Source organism: Acaromyces ingoldii (assembly GCF_003144295.1).
Source record: "Acaromyces ingoldii strain MCA 4198 unplaced genomic scaffold FA10scaffold_6, whole genome shotgun sequence".
NCBI lineage: Eukaryota > Fungi > Basidiomycota > Exobasidiomycetes > Exobasidiales > Cryptobasidiaceae > Acaromyces > Acaromyces ingoldii.
In genome coordinates, this window is record NW_020290252.1 from 27,744 (window position 1) to 47,464 (window position 19,721).

The window sequence follows — 19,721 nt, forward strand, 5'->3', positions numbered from 1 at the left end:
TGACACTCGAGACGATGCCGAGCAACTTCTCAAAGGTGGGCAGGGCAGCGACGAGCATCGTAAGCACTTCCTGACACGCTTGCCTCCTCTTAGCTTGTAGGCACCATCAAGCGCAAGCCTGCGAGCGCGCCCGATGGCCGCACCGATGACGAGGCACGCGGGACCGAAATGGTCAAGGACACGAGCATCCTCCACGACCTCACCCACCTCCGGGGCAAGGACGCGCTGATGCTCGCCCATGCGCTCAAGGATCTCTCAGCGGGCGAGCCCCTCAACGACCGGGACCTGCTGCTCGAGCACGGCGTCTCGATGCTGCAGAGTCTTCCGTCCAACTCGGGCCTTTCTCATGCGATCAGCAACGGCTTCATCGGGGTGCGTTGCTTGCGTTGCTTGCTTTGCTTGCGTTGCCTGCGTGAAGAGCACACTTGGCAGAATGCTCACCAGACAGAATGAACACTGCAGATGCTGTGGAAGGATCTGCCTCATCGTGAGTGCCTGTTCGAGCAGAACGGAGATAAAGACAGCTGACTCAAGTACACACAGCACCCGGGACGACTGTGGGCCCCCAGGCCATCTATCGCTCGGCCGACGGGAGCGGCAATGTGCCTTGGAACCCGGACATGGGCAAGGCAGGCTCACCCTACTCGCGGACGGTCCCGCCAATGACGCCCAAGAGCCCCTTCCTGCCCGACCCAGAGCTCGTGTTTGACCAGCTGCTGCGACGGAGGTCATTCACCGAGCACCAGTCTGGCCTTAACCGCCTCTTTTTCAGCTTTGCCACGGTGGTCATCCATGTGAGTGTGTGATGAATGATAAACCGTCCACAGCTGCCTTACCCATCGAGGTCCGTCCACAGGAATGCTTCCAATCCGAGCACGGCAGGCCCTGGATCAACCAGACGTCGAGCTACGTCGACTTGTCGACACTCTACGGCAACAATCAGGAAGAGCAGAACCGGGTGCGGACATTTGAAAACGGCCGCATCCACCCAGACACGATTGCGTCTGACCGCATCATGATGGTGGGTCGTCGTGTCAGTAAGCGAGAGGGAAGGACCAGCTCACACAGCCCTGCAGATGCCGCCCGGTGTCGTCGCCGTCCTGATGCTCTTTTCGCGCCACCACAACCACATCGCCGAGCGGCTGTCGAGCATCAACGAGCAGGGCAAGTACAAGCCTTGGGTGGGACTGAGCGACACGGAGCAAAAGTGGCAGGACAACGACATCTTCCAGCTGGCGCGCAACATCAACGTTGCCTTTTTCGCAAAAGTCGTCCTGACCGACTATGTCAGCGCCATCCTCAACACCGTCCGGGCCAACACGGACTGGCATCTCGAGCTGGGCGCCGAGATCAAGGAGCTCGGTGGCAGCCGCCTCGAGCGCGGCACGGGCAACGTCGTCAGCTGCGAGTTCAACGTCCTCTACCACTGGCACGCTGCCCTGAGCGCAGCCGACGAAAAGTGGATGCAGGACACCATCAAGGCAGAGTACCCCGACATTGACCCCGACGACGTCACGGCGCCGCAGTTTATGGCCATGGCCAAGAAGCACAAGGCCACCCTGGACGCCATCCCGCCGAGCCAGTGGACGTTTGGCGGGCTCAAGCGCGGCGACGATGGCCACTTCAACAGCGAGCAGCTCGGCGAGCTGATCAAGAACTGCATCGAGGAGCCTGCGCACGCCTTTGGCGCCCGCGGCACGCCCAGCTGCATGAAGGTCATTGATGTGCTCGGTCAGCTGCAGGCCCGCAACGTGTTCAACGTGTGCACGATGAACGAGTTTCGCAAGTACCTCAACCTCAAGCCGTTTGACTCGTTTGAAGAGTGGAACCCCGACAAGGACGTCGCCGCCGCCGCCGAGAAGCTCTATGGCCACGTGGACCAGCTCGAGCTGTACCCGGGCCTGCTGGCCGAGGAGGCCAAGCCCAACATGCCCGGCAGCGGCGTCATGCCCGGCCACACCATCGGCCGCGGCATCCTCGACGACGCGGTGGCCCTCGTGCGCGGCGACCGGTTCCTCACCTACGACCTCAACTCGTCGACGCTCACCAACTGGGGCCTCTCGCAGCTGGTGCCTGTGCCCGGCGCCTACGGTGGCTTCTTTGCCCACCTCCTCTTCCGCGGCCTGCCCTACGCGTGGGGCCGCGGCTACAGCAGCTACAGCCTGCTGCCGTTCTACACGCCCAAGTCGGTCCGCCACATTCTCTCCAAGAACAAGGTGCTGGACAAGTACGAAACGGACCGGCCGGCGCCCACGCTCAAGCTCCACGGCATCCACTCGTTTAGCGCCTGCAAGGCTGCCTTTCACGACCGCGACACCTTCCGCGTCTTTTACGACCGCAACCTGCAGCCGCTCACGGCGCGCGCCGGCTTCTTTCTCGGCTACGACGACCACGCGCGCCACGACCCCATGAAGAGCACCATGCACGAGGCCTTTTTCGAGCCGGGCTTCGAGGCCCACGTCCGCGACTTTTTCCGCAAGCACACTGCCGCCGCCATCCAGCAGAGCTCGCTCTCGTTTGACCGCGCCAAGGACAAGCGCCGCCACCAGCTCAACGTCGTCCGCGACGTCTTCAACAAGGTCCCCGTCCTCTGGGTCGCCGACAAGTACGCGATCCCGCTCAAGACGGCCACCACACCCCACGGCCTCCTCTCGCCCTTTGAGCTGCATGCGCTCCTCACGGCCCTCTTCATCTACTCGTCCTTTGACATTATCCCCCACGCCGCCTGGGTCCTGCGCCAGGCCGCCGAGCAGTTTGGCCCGCTGATGCGCAAGATCCTGGCCGCGCGCATGGCCATCAACTCGGGCGTGCGCGAAAAGGTGCACGACATCTTTGCCAAGGGCACCGCCTACGAGGTCAGCGAGCAGGCCGACCACCTGTACCACACGCTGATCAAGAAAAAGGTGCCGACGGACAAGGCCGTGGGTGCGCTCCTGGGCACCATGATTCCCATTGCGGGCAACCAGACGCAGCAGGCCGGCTTGCTCCTCGACCTCTTTCTCACCCCTGGCTACGAGTACGCAAAGGACCGCATCGTCGAGCTGGCGGCGCGCGACGACGACGACGCCGACGCCGAGGAGGAGCTCGAAATGTGGGTCTGGGAGGGCATGCGTGTCGCCGGCGTCGTGCCTGGCCTGCCACGCATGGCCGCCCGCGACGTGACGGTGCCCGACGGCGACGGCGGCCGCACCGTCGACATCAAGGAGGGCGAGCAGGTCATCCTGGCCACCAGCAAGGCCCACCTCGACCCGGCCCAGTTCCCCGACCCGCTGCGGCTCGACCCCAAGCGCGACAGGAAGAGCTACATCCTCATGGGCTCTGGCCTGCACCTCTGCTTTGGCGCCCGGCTCGTGGCGCCGAGCATCGTTGCGATGCTGCGCGAGGTGTTCAAGCTCAAGAATGTCCGCCGCGCGCCCGGCATGCCCGGCCGCTTCATCAAGATGCACGAGGATCTGGGCCACGTCCACGATGCCGCGCGCATCCACCTCTACCTCGACACCAACTCGCGCGAGGGCCCCGTGCCGAGCACGCTCATGATCGAGTACGACGAGTGATTCGCAGTTCACTTGGCGTCAGCACCGGACTGTCAATGCAATGCAAAATAGTGTCGACTCCTTGCAATGGCATTGATATACACTACTACTATGCGGTGTCGAAGTGGAGATGCACCAGAGGAATGCGCGTAAAGAGCCCAAAATAAATCTTGCTCTCTGGGACTAGAATTAATTTTGCTTGAGGGGACAAGGTACGAAAAAGAGGCGCAGTCAGCTGGAGCACCTCTGTCTGTTCCTCTGGCTTCTTCAGAACCACCCTCACTCACCTTCTCGACAATGGCTACTTCGTCGTCCTCCTCAAATTCGGAGAAGTACGAGATCATCCTGCGTGCCTACAAGGCTTTTCGGGATCATATGGCTGAAAAGCCGGCCGGCAATTGGGTCGAAGGCTTGACGTACCTCGATTCGGACGTCAAGATCGAGAGACTTGCAGCTTTACATGCTGCATCGACGCCCGACAACAGTTGGGCAGTCATGCTTAAGCTGGCCAAGGGCCAGACAGTCACTGTCGCAGAGCTCAATTCGCTCAGGCACCCCGTCACCTACGTTCAGCAAGGCACGTACCTGGATCTGATCATCAGGGACGGTGTAGTCGTAGGTCGGTACAACGGCTGCGCATATGGAGCCAAGGGTCTTCAAAGGCGCATGGGTGACTATAGGCGCGAGTCCTACTATATGAAGTGGGCCGGCGTCAAGTACGGGCACTATGGACCTCAGGGCTGGGCCTTGGACCACGACGGTGTCGCTCATAACGAGCATATGTTCGTTGTTACGACCGTTTTTGCCGACGACGCCTCCCTTTGCGAAGTGAGTGGTCTTTATAGTCACAAATGTGGCACGGCAAGAAGGAGGTCCGATTGGTGCAGGAATGAATATTCTCAAGGGACACCCGAGGCAAAATTCAGATTGCAGAGAGAAGAAGCAAGCAGACTGACAGCCGTCCTATTCTACAGTACGAGGTCAAGCTAGCAGAGACCGTCAATAATGGCATCACGAACTGCTACAGCAAGGAGCAGTTCAATGCCAAGATGACTATCGCTGTTGGCAATGGAGTCGACTTCTCTTCGGCTGGCTCCGTCGCTCGCCTCAACAACTCGTACGGTCTGGATCAGGACTTTTTTGACCACGACCAGACTATTCGAGGAGGCCAGAATTCGCTTGCCGCGCGGAAAGCGAAGGGACCTGAGTTCGAACGAGAGCATCAGGCTATGGCAGGTCGCGCAAGCGCCTCGTCGTCAATGCAGCGCCACGGCCTCACGAGCATCGAGATGCACAATCGCGACAGGGTGAGTGGATGTTTCCAATTAGCCGGAGATTTGCAGTGCTTTTTCTCTTGGTCTAGCTCTCCTTAGTGGCTGCAGGCAGCACACAATCTTGGCGCGCGTCGCCCATCTGACAGGAGAGGCTTTCAGATTTAATTTCTCTTGTCAAAATTTGCCTCTTCCAATGTCGCGGTGCTGAAAATGTCTTCCTTTCCAAGTCACCCGAGAAGAAGGCGAGCGACGCAGCAGCTTCGTCGAGCTTCAACAAAGCTAGAGCAGTGGCTTCGAACGCTCAGAAGTTCGACGACCTGTTCGGTGACGGCGTGATGGTGCGGCTGTGCAAAACGGCAGCCGCTGGATACCAGATCTCTTGGGGCAACGCGCAGGAGAAGGGTAAGCAGAAGTTCGGCTTCACCTTTCACGCAGACGAGACCAACCCGCCCAGCGCCGGCGAAATGGTCAAAGTTCGCCTCCGCAAGCGTGCAAATGCGGTCTCGACTCTCTCGAAAGAGGGAGTCTATCGCTATTACGATCTCATCATTGTGCACGACGGTACGACCTACTTGCACAGTCCTCTGCGCGTTCGGACCCAACCGACGCCGAAGATCAAGGAGATCATCGACGCGAAGGAGGCTCTCGATCAGTAGAGCTTCCTTTTTTTTCGCATTTCTTATCGACAACTATCGGAAACCTATTCATTCTTAGACTACAAGTACATTCGAATACAAATCACCTGCCTGTGACGTCGGCAATGTCGCGAGGCTCGGTGAAGCGCGTGCGGGCAATGAGGAACCAGTTGGCGAGCGCGAGAAGGACCGAGGCGACGAGGACGACGACGGCGTAGTTCATCTCGGAGCCCATCGTGACGGGGTACACGGCGGGAAAGAGGAAAAAGACGGTGGTGACGGCAATGTAGAGGAGCGCGATGACGTTGACGAGAGGGCCCCAGCGCTGGCCCAGCGGCGTCTGCGCGCAGCCCAGGCGGGAGAACCAGTCGCGGCGGTGGAGGAGCATGAGGGCAATCGAGGGAATGTAGGACATCTGCAGCATGACGACGGACGCGCTCTGGACGGCCGTGATGGCAATGGGCGAGCCAAACATCATCAGCCCAAAGACGGTGAGCCAGCCGAGGTTGAAGGCGACGGCCCACAGCGGTGTCTCGAAGCGCGCCGAGACGCCGCCCAGGTGTGCGGCGAATGGCAGGCAGCCGTCGGTGGCAAACGACTGGACCATGCGCGAGCAGGTGATGACGAGCGCGGGCGTCGTAAAGAGTTGGTTGGCTGGAGGCTCATGATATGTGAGTTCGGTGCGAAAGAGCCAGGGAAGGGAGAGCCCTCACCAAGATAGATGAAATCGATAAAAGTGGTCCCGACCAAGCTGCCCAGGCTCTGCATGATGGCGACGAGGTAGCCACCGCCGAGGCCCTCGACAACAGCCGTGGCATCCGTCGTCCCGGCCAGAAAGGCGATGCAAACGACGAGGGCCGAGGAACCGCCAATGAGGCAGGAAAAGACCATGGCCAGCGGCGCGTTCCGGCGCGGGTTTGCAATCTCGTCGACGATGTGCGCCGCCCCGTCGGCACCCACGAGCGAGTACTGCGTCTGGAGAAGGCCCATGATCCAAGCCACGCCGTCGGGCCAGCCCGTCTGGTTGATGAATGTGGTAAAGATCCAGCGGCCGTCTCTCAAGGTGCCGTGGGCGCCCGAGCAGGCGAGCAGCGTCACTGTCACCGTCACCGCGCCAATGATGGACCACTTCGGGGGAGGGAGAAGAGCCGGTCAGCAGCGAGATCATCAGCGTGGAAAAGGGTGCGAATACACACGAAAAGAGCCGCCGTGTTGAGCGAGTTCATCAGCCGGACGCCAAACGCATTGATCAGCGCTGCATAGACGGACAGGGCCATGTACAGCACAAACTGGAACCAGGGACCCGGCTGGAAGGTGGGGTGGAACAGCTGGATGTTGATCTGGATGGACTGGGCGGTGAGAAAGGGCGCCGTCGACGTCAGCGCGAGCCAGCCAGCCGTGCCCATCCAGCCGCTCATGTAGCTCAGAAAGCGCTGGCTGCGCCGTCCGTCGGCCAGCGAGAAGCACCAGTGGTACCTGTGTCTATGTAAGCGCTACTGTCTTATGTCTCGTGGGTAGAGGAGTACATACTGAGCACCCTTGGTTGGGATCACCTGACACATTTCCGCCAGGCTGCAGGCGATGGCGAGCGCACCCAGGGTGCCCACGACGGTGCCCCACACGACCGACACGGGTCCGCCGGATCCCAGACCAATGTAGATCGAGCCCGAGCTGGCACCCCAGGTGTTGAGAATGGCATAGCTGAGGCCCAGGAGCGCCATCGTCGAAAAGTGCTTGGGCTGCGTGGCCCCATTGTTGAGCTCCTCGAGCGACACCTCTGCCCCCTCTTCCTTTTCGTCCCTCTTTGCCATGGCGTCTTCCTTTGTCGACGACATGATGTGGTGTGGTCTGTCTATTCTGTCTTCTAGTGTGTCCTCTGCTCGTCTCGTATCTGTGCTGGTTGGTCGTGAGGCCCGCCGTCGGTCCATCGCCATGGACGGAGGGTCCTCTTTATCTAGCGTACCACCTCGTTCAGACCAGACCTTCGCGCTATCGCTCGCCTACTCTTGCGCCTGTCGTTTGTTTCTACGCGCGCGTCGCTAGATAAACAGACGCCAGATAAGGGATAAAGTTTTAAACGCTGCTTCTTCACTACTATACAGGCTTGCCTTGCACAAAAGTCTGAGCCACTTTGGCCTTGAGCAGCATCTGCTTGCCCTCGTTCTCGGGCGAGAAGAGATCAATGTCTACGACGTTAAAGTCTGCTGAGCAGCCCGCGGCAAAGGATCCCTGGAGATGCTCCACGTGACATGCACGGGCCGCGCCCTGTGTGGCGGCCGCGACCGCTGCCACAAGAGGCAGTGCAAATTGGGGTGTCGTGCGTGTGTCGAGCTGGGGATCGCGCGCAGATCGGCGCGTCGTGGCAATGTGCAGATTGGGCAGAGGAGGGAAGGGCGCTGTGGGGGCGTCGGTGCCGATGGCAATGGGTGCGCCAGCCTCGAGAAAGTCTCTGTAGGCGAATGCACGGTTGCAGCACCGGTCTGCATGGGGCCCCCCAAGCTGGTTGTACCAGTTGTCCAGCAGCGCAGGGTCGGCGTGCACGGGCTGGACAGACGTGGTGATGCCGAGCGAGCCGAGCTTTTGGACGTCGGCAGCGGTGCTCAGCTCGAGGTGCTCGATGCGGTGCCTGCGTGCGACGATGCGCTCGCGGCCCAGCGACGCCAGCGCCTCGACGGCATTGTGCACCGACAGGTCGCCGATGGCGTGGATAGCACACTGCAGGCCCAGCTCGTCGGCTCTCTGCACGGCAGCCGTGAGGCGGTCGAGGGGCCAGATGGGTTCCGCATTGCTCCCGTCGCGGTAGGGCGCAAGGAGCGAGGCGGTGCACGAGTCAATGACGCCGTCGGAGACGAGCTTGATGCCCACGACTTGCAGGTACTCGCTGCCCTTGCGCCTCTCCTGCAGCTCCTTTGCCCGGTCAATGGCCTTCAGTGACTCGGCGAGGTCCGGCTTGGGCTCGACGTGCCAGTAGGCCCTGACGCGCACCGGCAGTCGGCCCTGCTCCTGCTCCAGCGACGTCAGGATGGCAAATGCGTCTTCCTCCATCAGCAGATCCCCCACGGCCGTGTAGCCCGCGCCCAGGAGGGCCGCAAAGGCGTTTTCGATGGCACGCCGCTTCTCTTCCGTAGTCGTCTGCTTCTGCAGGAAGCCGGCCACCACGTTGAGATGGGCCAGCTCCTGCATCCACCCTGTCGCCCGCCCGTCGGCGTCTCGGACGATCTTGCCGCCGGGCGGGTCGGGCGTCCTACCGTCGGCGTCAATCGCAAGCTCGGCGAGGGCGGCCGAGTTGAGCAGCGACGAGTGGAGGTCGTACGACTCGATGTAAACGGGCTTGTCGAGCGTGTCGAGCGACGCGCGGTCGATTTCGCGTGGCTCCGTCATGCCCTGGATCCAGTTCTTGGCCAGGATCCGCACCGCATCGGGGTGCGTTTGGTTGTGTGCCTCGAGGCGCTGCAGGATGTGCGCCAGCGAGGTGCAGCCGGTCAGATCGACCTTGTCGAGCGACTCGCCGAGCGGGAGCAGGTGGCAGTGGGCGTCGACAAAGGCCGGCAGCGCCAGCCGGCCGCCCAGGTCCACCTCGTGTGCGCCCTGCAGGGGTCCATCGACAATCTTGCCGTCGCGCACCGAAAGGGACGACAGAAAGATGCCGCCCTGTGGGCTATCCACAAAGAAGCGTCCGTTGGTAAAAGTAGTCAAAACCATGTTGGGGCCCAGCACAAACTGGGAATTGAGCCCTCATTTAAACTTTATCGGAGCCGCCAAGAGGCCAATTGACGCGTCGGCCAATGCGACGAGCTAGGCGACGGCTAAGCGCAGTCAGAGAGAAGAGGTACAGTTACAATTGTTACGCGAGGGCAGATAAGGATACAAAGGAGATCTCAGAATGTGTAGCAGATCGTCAGGCCGTGCTCGACGAGGACCTCTCGCCAGTCGACGGCGCGGCCCGTCTCGTCCATGACGCGCCAGATAACCTTGACGGCGTGGACATTGTCGAGGACGGCGCGTCTGAGGAGAGGTCAGTTCATGAATTCCTGGCTTGTCAAAAAGACAACTCACTCGGATCCAAGCGACTCGAGCTGGCTCAGGCACACGGCACGCTGCTCCTCGGTGATGGCGACGGTGCAGGCGAGGAACCAGACCATGCTCATGTCCCACACGTCAATCTGAGGCGCCTGGTCATCGCGCTCCGTCGCCGGCAGCAGCTCCGAGAGGCGGATGATCTGCGAGAGGGCCAGCTGCACCTTGCTCGCCACGGGCCCCAGCCGGTGCACGTCCTGGTACAGCTGGAGGAGCACGGCCTGGCGCCACATTTCGTGGAGCGAAAAGGCGCGGACGCGCGCTGCGACGTCGCACATGTCGCGCGGCAGGTCAATGTCGCTGGTCTGTGGGAGTCGGTTTGGTTTCGTCAGCTTTGATATCCTTCAGCTTTCGAGAGAAGAGGAAACACACCATGATGAGATCCTGGATGCGCTCGCTGCGGGCATCGACGTCGGCCTTGAGCAGGACCCGGCCCTCGTCAATGTCGGCAGCGAGGTCGGAGATGCGCTTGATGCACTCGAGCAAGCCCACCGAGAGCATCGTCACGTAGCAGTAGTCTGCCAGCGGGTTCACGGCGCTGTCGCGGCTGAGCACCGTCGAGCCCGACGCTGGCGCGTGGTCGCGGATGGCCGAGCGCGCGCCCCGGATCGTGGCTGCGTCCATGGCATTGGCAAAGGCCAGCGCCTGGACCATAAAGGAGAGCGTGGTGCCGCACTTGTACGTGTCGTACAGGTAGTCGATGTCCACCTCGACCTCGGTCAGGGCGGCGTGAATATCGGGCGCGAGGGCGAAAGAATCGCGGGCGCCGAGGAGGCACACCGAGGCGTAGCGGATGTTGAGGAGCGTGAGCAGCTTGGTGGCAATGGGCATGCCCGCCTTGGTGCGCTCAAAGCCGTCGTGGGCGAAGCGGAGCCAGGCATGGGCAAAGTGCGATGCGCTCGAGGCCAGGTGCGTCGGCCTTTCTTCTGTCCACGACGAGTGGCACGAGCACCGCTGGCACGAGTCGCCGCCCTTGGTCCTTGCTCTGCTGCCTCCTCCGACTCCTTTGCCGCCGCCGTCGCTGCCACTGCCATGGAGCATGTAGCGCACAAAGCGCGACGGCGGCCGCGCGCACTGCAGCTCCCGCTCAATCACATCGCGGTAGGCCAGGCAGCAGGCGACCATCGACGCCTTGCACGTGTTGTCGGTCCGCGTCACATCCATCAGCCGGTCCATCAGGGGCGCATCGCCCGCAGGCTTGGACGTGTCAAAGATGGCGCAGAGATACGTCTCGTAGATGGGGCTCCAGCGCACCAGCAGCTCGTCGAGGTCGTCGGAGCGCACCGTGCGGTCAATCACCGAGTCCGACCACGGCCGCACGCTCGTCTGGCTCTGCGGCGAGGGCCTGGCGTCGCTCGACTGGCTGGGCGAGGCGCCCGTCGTCGTCATTGTCGCGGCATCAAAGGCGTGTGTCCTCGTGCTGCTGCTGCTTCCACCTCCTCCTCCTCCTCCTCCACTGCTGTTGCCATGGCACTGCTGCATCGTGGGCCCCGTCAGCTCCATGAACTCGTCAAAGAAGCTGTCCAGCCAGGAGTTGCGCCCAAAGATGTCCAGGCTGGGATTCATTGCTGCGCCTGTCGTCGTCGTCGTCGAGGGAGGAGGCGGCCCCACGACGGGCGGCAGGCTCGGCAGCGGTATCGAGGCAATGTCGTCGCGCTGGGTCCGGCTTGGCGCTGGCTCCTCCACCGCCGGCATCAGCGGCGGGCTCGGCGTGGGCACAAGGGCTGCCGACAGCGGCGATGGCGGGTGCGAGGGGCGGCGCAGGGCGGCCGCAGCCGTGCGCGAGGGCAGGCGGCAAATTTGGCCGCGAAGGTTGCAGGCGCTGCAGGCCCACGAGCCATCGGGCCAGCGCTGGAAGTCCTCTGCGCACTTTTTCCGCCTCGTCCGGCACGTCAGACAGCCCTGCTTGGAGCGCTTGTGGTCGATTCTGCGCCGTTTGCCTTGCCCCGAGTCCATCTCGGTCTTCTCGACGAGTCCTCGTCGCTGCGGCGGGCGTGGGCAGGGGGTGTTTGGACGATGGATGGGCAGCGGGTTGCCAATCCAATCCAATCCAATCCAAGCCAATCACCTGGGGCCTTTCTGGGGCCTTTCCTCGGGCCTACTTTGCTCCCCTGAGTCACTCGTCTCCCCACTGTTGTTTAGAATGGCTAGACTATTTTCCTACTCTTATCTAAATTGAATGAGCGAATTTCGTTCTTCCATGAATTTATTGTTGTGTTCCTAGTAGTAAGTCTCATGTGGGACCTTGGGACCTTGGGACCTGACTGGGTGGGGCTAGCTTATCTTGGCCCCGCACTTATCTCTCGAGCGAGCGACTACCCGCGCGCCTGGCGCTTAGGATTAGACGACAAGCGCCCGCACGCTCTACCCCGCGTCCAGATAGAGCTGCGTGACCACCATCGAGATCACGTCGCCCTCAGGCAAGATGCTGCAGGTGCCGACTGCCATCTTCGTCGAGTATATCTCAAAGCTCAGTCTCTGAGCCAGGCTCGACCACGAGTCTTACAAGCCATAATTGGAGCTTGAAGTGCCGAGACGGAAGCCGATACTGACACGGACTGACATTAAGAGCACACAATTGAGTTTGGGAGTAGAATACAGTCACGCCTCGACGCGGCGCGAGTACGAGTCGGCAATCTGCGGCAGGTCCTGCGCCGGGTTCCAGTCAAAGAAGTTGGCCGGCTTGAGCCAGACGGAGAGGTGCTCGACGGGCATGATGGGGAAGCTGGAATCTGGAGTCAGCGCGCGCAGTCACAATCGACGCAGCAAGTCCTACTCACTCCTCGGGCCGGGGCACGTGGGTGATGCCAAAGGTGACCCACACCACCACGTCCTCGTCGTCGGTCTTTTGCCGCTCCTTGACCCACTCGGAGATGCAGTCGTCGGCCGTGTCGCGCTGCTGGGCCACGTACTTGCCCGCGGGCCACAGCTGCGCCTCGTCGTGCCGCGTGACCCAGAGGGCCTTTGTCGCAAACCGGGCCCGCTTGCTCACAATCGAGTCGTGCGCCGTCGCCAGCGTCTCGTAGTCGCGCGTGTGGATGCGGTACGAGACGGGCAGGCCCGAGGCGTAGTGCGTCCGGTTCGCGTTCACAATCGAGTACGTCTGGTGCCGGCTGGGATCCCAGCCGTAGCCGCCTGCGGCCGTGAGGGCGCGCCTGCGCTGCCGGAAGCCGTTGCCGAGGTAGTTGAACGATGTGCCCGTGGCCGCGCCCGTGGGCTCAATCTCGGACTGCACCACCGTGTTCTCGTGGCCGTCAATCATGGGGTCCACACGCAGGGAGAAGATGTGCTGGTGGAGCTGCGCCGTCACCTGGGGCGCCACCTCGACGCCGTACGGGTTCGCCTCGGCCGAACCGGGCGCCTTGAGCGACAGGTTGAGGATGCCCGTGAGCCGGACCTGGAGCTCGACGTTGCCGTCGGTGTAGAAGTTGTAGTTGAAGATGTACTCGTAGTTGGCAATCGTGCACAGCATCTGGATCACCAGCCGCCGATTCCGGGCCGAGTGCACCCGCCCATTGGGCCGGTAGTCGGTGTGCTTGAAGGCCAGGCCGGCGTCCTCCTCGTGGATGCAGATGCACTGCTCGATGGTGATTGGCTGCCCGTCGAGGCCCACAAAGGAGCCGTCGAGGTAGGAGATGGTGCCGAGGCAGTCGCAGCCAATCTTGAGGCTGTTGGCCTGCGTCCCCATGCCGTACTCGCCCACGTCAAAGGCAAACTTGCGCGGGTGGGGGAAGCACGTGTCTGCGTACGGCACCACCATCTCGGCCACCGAGAGGCGGTAGAACAGCGGGCGCACCTCGCCGCCGTCGTTGTAGGTGACCGTCGAGATGACGAGGCCGTCGCGCGGGTGGAAGCCAATGTGAAAGTTCCACTTTTGCCACGAGATCTCATTGCCCCGCAGCGTGTAGCTCACGCCCTCGGGCTGCACCACGTACAGCGGCTTCAGGTCCGTCCTCGGCTTGGCCATGGCCGCATCCTTGGCCATGAGCTCGGGCAGGTAGTCGTAGGACCGCATCGGCGGCGCCATCCGTGCACGCCCGCTCAGCCGCAGACCCTCCTGGGGATCTGGCGTCGGGCCAGCGGGGGGTTGCCCGTCGATGTAGTCGTCGTCTGCGGTCCGGAAGCGGCCAAAGTCAATGGAGAGGACCTCGTTGGTGTTCATGTCGAGCACGACGGAAAAGTCCATTGGGTGTGCATACAGGTTCTCGTGCTCGCTCTTGCGCGCATACACGAGGGCCTGCTGCACGCGCCGCCCAGCCTCGAAGCGGTCGTCGTAGCCAATGGACCAGCCGTCGGCATAGAGATGCTCGGGCTCGATGCCCACCTGCCGGGCCAGCTCGACGACGCGCGGGTCCGACCGGAGCGCATCCTCGGCCTGGCCGACCTCGTCGGGGTGCAGCGAGGGCTGGAGGCCCTCCTTGAGCAGCCTCGCCTCGACGACTTTGCCCGGGGCCACATCGACGATGATTTCGTAGGCACGCCCGGCGATGACATCGACAATCTGGCACTCAGCCCGGCGCCGCGCCAGGAGCCGCTTCGACGCTTCGATGTCGGTGTTGAGGGCTGTCCGGGGCAGCGGCAGCCCCAGTGCAGCCAGCACTGCCTCCTTGGGCGGGTTGACGAGGTAGGAAGAGACGTACTTGAATGCCTTGATGCTTGTTTCCTCGGCCACGTATGCATGCACGATCCGGTGCAGGTCTCTGAGTCTGTTGCCAAAGAGAGTCAGCGTGCGCCTTTGCTGCGGCGAGTGCTACTCACTCTTGCGCGTCAAGTGGATCAAGGGGATGCCAGTGCTGCTGCTGCGGCTTGGTGAGGGCCGCCTGCTTGGTTTTGGCGCAGCAGCCCACCGTTGCGGCGGGCGTGGGCAGAGGGCTAGCAGCAGTGGGCGCCATAATTAATTCTTGGCGTGGAAGGGGAGAATGTCTCTGTTTGGGTCCAGGGGAAGGGGGGGCCGAACGACGAGGGTTCAGGGTTGTTGACCTCGTCTGGTATAAAAGGGCTGCCTGTCCATTCTGTCTACCCCGCTCAGATCTTCCAGGAGCATGGAAGCTTTGAGCGGCGCCTGGCGCTATCTTCTTAGCGACGACGCGTTTGGCGGGGCTATCTAATCGCCCGGCCAAGCGTCACTCGTCGCTTATCGAGGAGAGCCTATCTCTAGCGCCTAGACCCGCAGCGCGCTTCGAACCTTCGGACAAGCGCCACACTGCGAAGCATGTCGGACAACCCCACCCTTATCGACGCTGCCTATCCGCGTCGTACGACGGCGGCATAGAGGCATGCGAAGCGGCTGCGACAAGGCCCACCATCATGCCGTCGACGTCAAAGGACAACGACGTAAAGGACGCCCTGGCTGGGCGCCACCACCAGCAGCAACAGCTCATGGAGACGATTGACTACCACAAGGGCATCGTCACCACCGCCTCGGATGGCTCCCAGCTCGAGCAGGGCCCGCCGCTGCCGGCGCCCAAGGTGCTCAAGCACTTTTCCACCCTCTCCCTCATCGGTGTCAGCCTGTCGATCCTCAACACCTGGAACTGTGCGTTGTTCTCTAGCATGACTCCAGATCCTGACTGACACTTCCTCCACCACAGCGGCCACCGAGGCCATCTACACGTCGCTGCCCGCGGGCGGCAACACGGTGATGCTCTTTGGCACCTTTGTCGGCGGTGCCGGTGCGCTGCTCATCGCCATGTCGCTTGGCGAGGTGTGCCATGTGCTCCCCTTCAGCGGCGGCCAGTGCGTTGCTCGATCCTACTCTGTACCAGCATGACCTTGGCTCACATATCGTACTCCAACACAGATACCACTGGACCTACATCCTGGCCCCACGCCGCGTGCGCCGGCCCCTCTCCCACCTCGTCGGCTGGCTCGGCACCGCAGGCTGGGTCACCCTGACGGCGTCGGCGCCCTACTTTGCCTCGACGCTGACCCTCAACATCATCCCCGCCTTCCACCCGACGTTTGAGCAGCAGCCCTACCACCTCTTTCTCATGTACCTCGCCTTCACCGTCTACGGCACGCTGATCAACATCTTTGGCGTGCGCATCTTTGACGCCATGAACCGGCTCTCGATGTGGAGCTCGGATGCGTCGGCAATCACCATCTTTGTCACGCTCCTCGCCTGCGCGGGCTCCCAGCACCGCCTCCAGCCCGCCAGCTTCGTCTTTGGCTGGCACATCAACCAGACTGGCTGGCCCGACGGCGTTGCCTGGATCCTCGGCCTGCTCCAGACGCAGTATGCCCTGGCGGGCGTCGACGGTGCCGCACACCTCATCAACGAGATCGAGGATGCACACATCAACTGCCCAAAGGCCATGGTCTACTCGTGCGTCCTCGGCGCGCTCCATGCCTTTGTCGTCCTCGTCGCCGTGGCAGCCACAATGACGGACCCGCTGGCCGTCATTGACGCCGGCCCCGCCGCCATCCTCACGGCCTTCATCCAGGGCGTGGGCAACGCAGCGGGGGGCACCGCGCTCTGCGTCCTCGCCCTCAGCACCTTTCTCTTCAACACGCCCGCCCTCATGACGGCCTGCTCGCGCATGGTCCAGTCGCTGGCCGTCGATGGCCAGCTGCCCATGGCCAGCTACCTGGGCCGGACGCACCCCAAGCTCGAGGTGCCCGTCTGGTCGATTGTCTTTACCACGGCCTGGATGGCGGCGCTGGGCCTGCTCATCTTTGGCTCCGACGATGCGCTGAGCGCGATTCTCAGCTCGTCGGTTATTCTTCTTCAGACGTCGTACATTCCCACGATTGCCCTCGTGCTCATGCAGCGGCCCGTGCTGCACTCGCTCAGCCTCTATGGCAAGACGCGCTACAACCTCGGTCCCTGGGCCGGCCGCATCATCAATGCCGGTGCACTGGCCTACATTGCCGTCATCTCGACCTTTCTCTGCTTCCCCACGTCGCTGCCCGTCACCGATGCGGCGAGCTTCAACTACACGATTGCCGTCGTCGCCGGCGTCCTCGTGCTCACGGCAATCAACTGGTATGCCTATGCGCGCACAAACGGCCGCGTCCCCGAAGAGGTCCGTGCCAAGCTTGGCGACGACTTTGAATAGCTCCCTGGCTCTGCATTGCAATGTTGATTCCATTCCTGTCCCACTCTTGCTCTTTGAACTGCCGAGTTCAGTACCCCACTCTTTCTCTAGTGCTGAGTACCCCTCCAAGCCGGGGTCAGGCCGGTGGTTCCCCCCCAGCCAAGGTCGGCAAGCGGCGCGTCTGGCGTCGCTAAGCGTCGCTCAGTTAAGCGCCGCGATAAAGGCGAGATAAGCGCGTCGAGAACCTTGATAAATCTTCTCGAGTCGCACGACCCAGCCTGGACTCAGGCAACCATGCGCGCGCCCATCCTCACCGCAGCAACAGCGGCCGTCTCCCTGCTGACTGGCACACTGGCCACGCTCGATGCCGCGCAGAAGATCTTGGGCCACGACCACAGCAGCCATGACCACATGCGCGACGTCCACGGCGTGTACCGGAACCCGTCGGACGAGTGAGTGGAGTGCTGGGCAAAGGACTGCAAGGACATCGAGCTGACACGCCGGCCCAGCGGCATCAACCCCTTTCCGCTCGTCGAGCCAGACGTGCTGAGCGACGCGAGCATCAACCTCGACACGCCGGCGGGCGACAGCATCTTCTCGGGCCTCGGCACGTTTGCCCACCTGCCCTTTGGCGCCTGCCTCTCGCCGATTGCCGGCCAGCTGCCCGAGGGCAGCGAAGAGGTGGCGCCCGGCGACTCGTTTGACATTGCCGTCGTGGGCATGCCCTTTGACACGGCCGTCAGCTTCCGGCCGGGGGCGCGCTTTGGGCCCAGCGGGATCCGCCACAACAGCAAGCGCATGTCCAAGTTCCGCGGCTACAACGTGCCCCTCGGCGTCAACATCTACGAGAGTGGCCAAAAGATTCTCGACTGCGGCGACATTCCCGTGACTGTGCGTGGGACTGATTTCTGTCTGGTTGTGTGCTTCTAGCTAGCTGACCCGATACGATACTTTGGGTCAGGCCTTTGACAACAACCTGGCCGTCAAGCAGATGCAGCGCGGCTACACGTCGCTCCTCCAGCGGCCCGTCAAGACGCCGGCCAAGGAGGGCAAGAAGCCGCGGTACGCCAAGACGGGCCGGTCGCACCCCAAGCTCATCACCCTCGGCGGCGACCACACGCTGGTGCTGCCCGTGCTCCGCTCCCTCGAGACCGTCTACGGGCCCGTGTCGGTGATCCACTTTGACTCGCACCTCGACTCGTGGGACCCGGGCTTCTACGGCGGCGACGAGGCGTCCAAGGCCTCGACGATCAACCACGGCACTTGTATGTTTCCCCGTCTTTCGTAATAGAGCGAGTGAGCTAAGACGAACTCCCACACAGTCTTTTGGCACGCCGCCAACGAGGGCCTGATCCGCAACGGCAGCTCGACGCATGCAGGCATCCGCACCCGCCTCGCGCATCCCACCGACTACGACACGGACAAGCAGTGCGGCTTCTCGCTCCAGGAGGCCCACGTCATCGACGACATTGGCATCAAGGGCATCGTCAAGAACATCCGCAAGGCCGTCGAGGGCAATCCCGTCTAGTGGGTGGTCTAACGCCCCCTTCTGCTTTGGAGGCACGTGCTTACACTCCAAGACAGCCTCTCCATCGACATTGACGTCCTCGATCCCTCGGCTGCGCCCGCCACGGGCACCCCCGAGACGGGCGGCTGGACCAGCCGCGAGCTGCGCAAGATCCTCCGTGGCCTCGACGGGCTCGACATCATTGGTGAGTGTCCCTCCGTGCTCCTGCTGACCCGCTCCTGCTCTTGATGGGCTGACATTCTAGCAGGCGCCGACGTCGTCGAGGTGGCCCCCGCCTACGACAACCAGGCGGCACTGACGCAGATGGTCGCTGCGGACCTTGTGTGAGTGTTGGTACTCTGCTCTGGAGATGGCTTTGTCTTTCTGACCCACACACGCAGCTTCGAGATCCTGGGTCTCATGGTCAAGCGCGGGCCGCTGTAGGCAAGACAAGGCGAGCTGCAACTCAGACTTATTTCTAAAAAGGGATGAATGATTAGATTTCATGAAATAGTAGAGGATGCTTTGAGAGTAGTGGAAGATTTAGTGAAAGAAGCCTAGCAGTTGTTGTCGTCGCCGCCGCCGCTGATGAAGCGGTACGAGGGCTGCGAGGCGACGCCGTCGTTGAGCTGGATGACGTTGGGGCCCTTTGTGCCGACCTGGTCCGGAGGGAAGACCTGCTTGTTCGACTGGCAGTTGCAGCCGCCCTGGGGCGAGACGATGAGCGAGTACGTCTTGCCCGCAAAGGGGTCCTGGAAGCCGCCGTCGGCGTGGAACTTGACGTACTTGGCGCTGTCGGGGCTGACGCTGAAGCAGCCCGGGTTCGACACCTGGAAGTCGGTCGAGCAGTTGTCGGTGCCCTCGGCGTTGGCGCAGAAGGTGGCCCACACGTTGATGGCGCTCACGGCCTGGGTGCCGGCGAGGGCGGCGATGAGGGCAGCAGCAGCGAACTTCATATTGAAAGTGTGCGAGAGAGTAGCTGGTTGGAGTGGTTGGTTGGAAAGAAGGCTTGGGTTGCTTGTTGAGCTGGATGAGGAGAGGCCTATCCACCCTCCAGACCCCCCTCTTTATATATCTTTGCGGGCCCTGAAGCGAGCCATGGACTGTCTCTGCGTCTCTGCTGTGCGGTCCCTTCTCTGGCGGGGGAGCATCGCTTGATCACTCAAGCATGCACGCATCGCATCAGCGCGCACTCTGCAGCCTCAGCGCCGTTCCTGCGATGGCGTTGATAGTCACTGTACGGACTGGATGCCTTCCACTGTCAGGTCCACGCCCACGTCACGGCGAATTAGCAGAGAGGGTCTCAGGAACGCATGATTGAATCAAGGCCCGATGGGCGTCGTTTCCATTTTGAATCTACCGCCCTCTGGCCAATGTGCGCGTCGGTCGGAATAGAAACGCAGCTGCTCCATAATTCTAAATCTAAATTTGCCGCGTGACGTAGACCTGCTTGGTTTTCTTCTTATTCCCCGCCAGCTGGGGTGGGCGTCGAACCTTGGGCGTGGTTCCTGGAGCAATGCAGGCGCCGCCGGTCGCTGGGTTCCGCCGTCACCGACTCTCTGAGCAGTGAAGAGGGAGCAGCAACCAAGCACAGCCGGCTGCCACCGCCGCCGCATACCTCTTATGCGGTCGCAACCAACGCCATGCAGCTCGCTTAG

At 62.2% G+C, this 19,721-nt stretch overlaps 9 protein-coding genes across 9 annotated transcripts; 4 read left to right on the forward strand and 5 right to left on the reverse strand.

Moving 5' to 3' along the window:
- The first annotated feature begins 70 nt into the window (after positions 1-70).
- FA10DRAFT_173515 (heme peroxidase) lies at positions 71-3,692 on the forward strand. Its single transcript, XM_025518241.1, has 5 exons — positions 71-372; positions 463-487; positions 544-794; positions 857-1,021; positions 1,077-3,692. Exons 1-5 carry the CDS (start codon positions 169-171, stop codon positions 3,552-3,554), a joined length of 3,123 nt encoding a protein of 1,040 aa, XP_025374831.1. The 5' UTR covers positions 71-168; the 3' UTR covers positions 3,555-3,692.
- On the forward strand, positions 3,693-5,691 carry FA10DRAFT_173556 (hypothetical protein). The gene is made up of 3 exons (XM_025518242.1): positions 3,693-4,361; positions 4,508-4,840; positions 5,035-5,691. Exons 1-3 carry the CDS (start codon positions 3,831-3,833, stop codon positions 5,461-5,463), a joined length of 1,293 nt encoding a protein of 430 aa, XP_025374832.1. The 5' UTR covers positions 3,693-3,830; the 3' UTR covers positions 5,464-5,691.
- FA10DRAFT_233658 (amino acid transporter) lies at positions 5,546-7,253 on the reverse strand (the record flags this gene model as incomplete). The annotated part of the gene is made up of 4 exons (XM_025518958.1): positions 5,546-6,096; positions 6,156-6,570; positions 6,639-6,918; positions 6,973-7,253. The coding sequence occupies 4 exons, from the start codon at positions 7,251-7,253 to the stop codon at positions 5,546-5,548; spliced, it is 1,527 nt and encodes a 508-aa protein (XP_025374833.1).
- FA10DRAFT_268969 (amidohydrolase 3) lies at positions 7,107-9,156 on the reverse strand. Its single transcript, XM_025522554.1, has one exon. The coding sequence runs from the start codon at positions 9,142-9,144 to the stop codon at positions 7,537-7,539; it is 1,608 nt and encodes a 535-aa protein (XP_025374834.1). The 5' UTR covers positions 9,145-9,156; the 3' UTR covers positions 7,107-7,536.
- A 176-nt stretch (positions 9,157-9,332) lies between these two features.
- FA10DRAFT_268970 (hypothetical protein) lies at positions 9,333-11,180 on the reverse strand. The gene has a single exon (XM_025522555.1). It carries the CDS (start codon positions 11,083-11,085, stop codon positions 9,811-9,813), a length of 1,275 nt encoding a protein of 424 aa, XP_025374835.1. The 5' UTR covers positions 11,086-11,180; the 3' UTR covers positions 9,333-9,810.
- A 591-nt stretch (positions 11,181-11,771) lies between these two features.
- FA10DRAFT_255181 (hypothetical protein) lies at positions 11,772-14,411 on the reverse strand (the record flags this gene model as incomplete). The annotated part of the gene is made up of 3 exons (XM_025519757.1): positions 11,772-12,244; positions 12,300-14,225; positions 14,278-14,411. 3 exons carry the CDS (start codon positions 14,409-14,411, stop codon positions 12,121-12,123), a joined length of 2,184 nt encoding a protein of 727 aa, XP_025374836.1. The 3' UTR covers positions 11,772-12,120.
- A 114-nt stretch (positions 14,412-14,525) lies between these two features.
- Positions 14,526-16,972, forward strand: FA10DRAFT_173683 (amino acid transporter). Its single transcript, XM_025518243.1, has 4 exons — positions 14,526-14,888; positions 14,998-15,055; positions 15,111-15,255; positions 15,320-16,972. The coding sequence occupies exons 1-4, from the start codon at positions 14,796-14,798 to the stop codon at positions 16,575-16,577; spliced, it is 1,554 nt and encodes a 517-aa protein (XP_025374837.1). The 5' UTR covers positions 14,526-14,795; the 3' UTR covers positions 16,578-16,972.
- Positions 16,617-18,597, forward strand: FA10DRAFT_268973 (Arginase/deacetylase). The gene is made up of 7 exons (XM_025522556.1): positions 16,617-17,008; positions 17,066-17,447; positions 17,518-17,821; positions 17,879-18,083; positions 18,141-18,268; positions 18,332-18,407; positions 18,465-18,597. The coding sequence occupies exons 1-7, from the start codon at positions 16,851-16,853 to the stop codon at positions 18,505-18,507; spliced, it is 1,296 nt and encodes a 431-aa protein (XP_025374838.1). The 5' UTR covers positions 16,617-16,850; the 3' UTR covers positions 18,508-18,597.
- Positions 18,568-19,387, reverse strand: FA10DRAFT_268974 (hypothetical protein). The gene has a single exon (XM_025522557.1). It carries the CDS (start codon positions 19,017-19,019, stop codon positions 18,621-18,623), a length of 399 nt encoding a protein of 132 aa, XP_025374839.1. The 5' UTR covers positions 19,020-19,387; the 3' UTR covers positions 18,568-18,620.
- Between the last annotated feature and the right edge of the window lie 334 nt (positions 19,388-19,721).

Excerpts from the sequence above, each read along its gene's own strand:
- FA10DRAFT_173556 (XM_025518242.1), top strand. The coding sequence starts at position 3,831 with ATGGCTACTTCGTCGTCCTCCTCAAATTCGGAGAAGTACGAGATCATC. Across the intron at positions 4,362-4,507 it reads ACGACGCCTCCCTTTGCGAA|TACGAGGTCAAGCTAGCAGA; the intron begins GTGAGTGGTCTT and ends CCTATTCTACAG. Across the intron at positions 4,841-5,034 it reads AGATGCACAATCGCGACAGG|TCACCCGAGAAGAAGGCGAG; the intron begins GTGAGTGGATGT and ends TTCCTTTCCAAG.
- FA10DRAFT_268970 (XM_025522555.1), bottom strand. The coding sequence starts at position 11,085 with ATGAATCCCAGCCTGGACATCTTTGGGCGCAACTCCTGGCTGGACAGC.
- FA10DRAFT_268974 (XM_025522557.1), bottom strand. The coding sequence starts at position 19,019 with ATGAAGTTCGCTGCTGCTGCCCTCATCGCCGCCCTCGCCGGCACCCAG.
- FA10DRAFT_268969 (XM_025522554.1), bottom strand. The coding sequence starts at position 9,144 with ATGGTTTTGACTACTTTTACCAACGGACGCTTCTTTGTGGATAGCCCA.
- FA10DRAFT_173515 (XM_025518241.1), top strand. The coding sequence starts at position 169 with ATGGTCAAGGACACGAGCATCCTCCACGACCTCACCCACCTCCGGGGC. Across the intron at positions 373-462 it reads TCAGCAACGGCTTCATCGGG|ATGCTGTGGAAGGATCTGCC; the intron begins GTGCGTTGCTTG and ends TGAACACTGCAG. Across the intron at positions 795-856 it reads TTGCCACGGTGGTCATCCAT|GAATGCTTCCAATCCGAGCA; the intron begins GTGAGTGTGTGA and ends GTCCGTCCACAG.
- FA10DRAFT_173683 (XM_025518243.1), top strand. The coding sequence starts at position 14,796 with ATGCGAAGCGGCTGCGACAAGGCCCACCATCATGCCGTCGACGTCAAA. Across the intron at positions 14,889-14,997 it reads GCTGGGCGCCACCACCAGCA|CACTTTTCCACCCTCTCCCT; the intron begins GCAACAGCTCAT and ends AAGGTGCTCAAG. Across the intron at positions 15,256-15,319 it reads CTCCCCTTCAGCGGCGGCCA|ATACCACTGGACCTACATCC; the intron begins GTGCGTTGCTCG and ends ACTCCAACACAG.
- FA10DRAFT_268973 (XM_025522556.1), top strand. The coding sequence starts at position 16,851 with ATGCGCGCGCCCATCCTCACCGCAGCAACAGCGGCCGTCTCCCTGCTG. Across the intron at positions 17,009-17,065 it reads TACCGGAACCCGTCGGACGA|CGGCATCAACCCCTTTCCGC; the intron begins GTGAGTGGAGTG and ends ACGCCGGCCCAG. Across the intron at positions 18,084-18,140 it reads GTCGAGGGCAATCCCGTCTA|CCTCTCCATCGACATTGACG; the intron begins GTGGGTGGTCTA and ends ACTCCAAGACAG.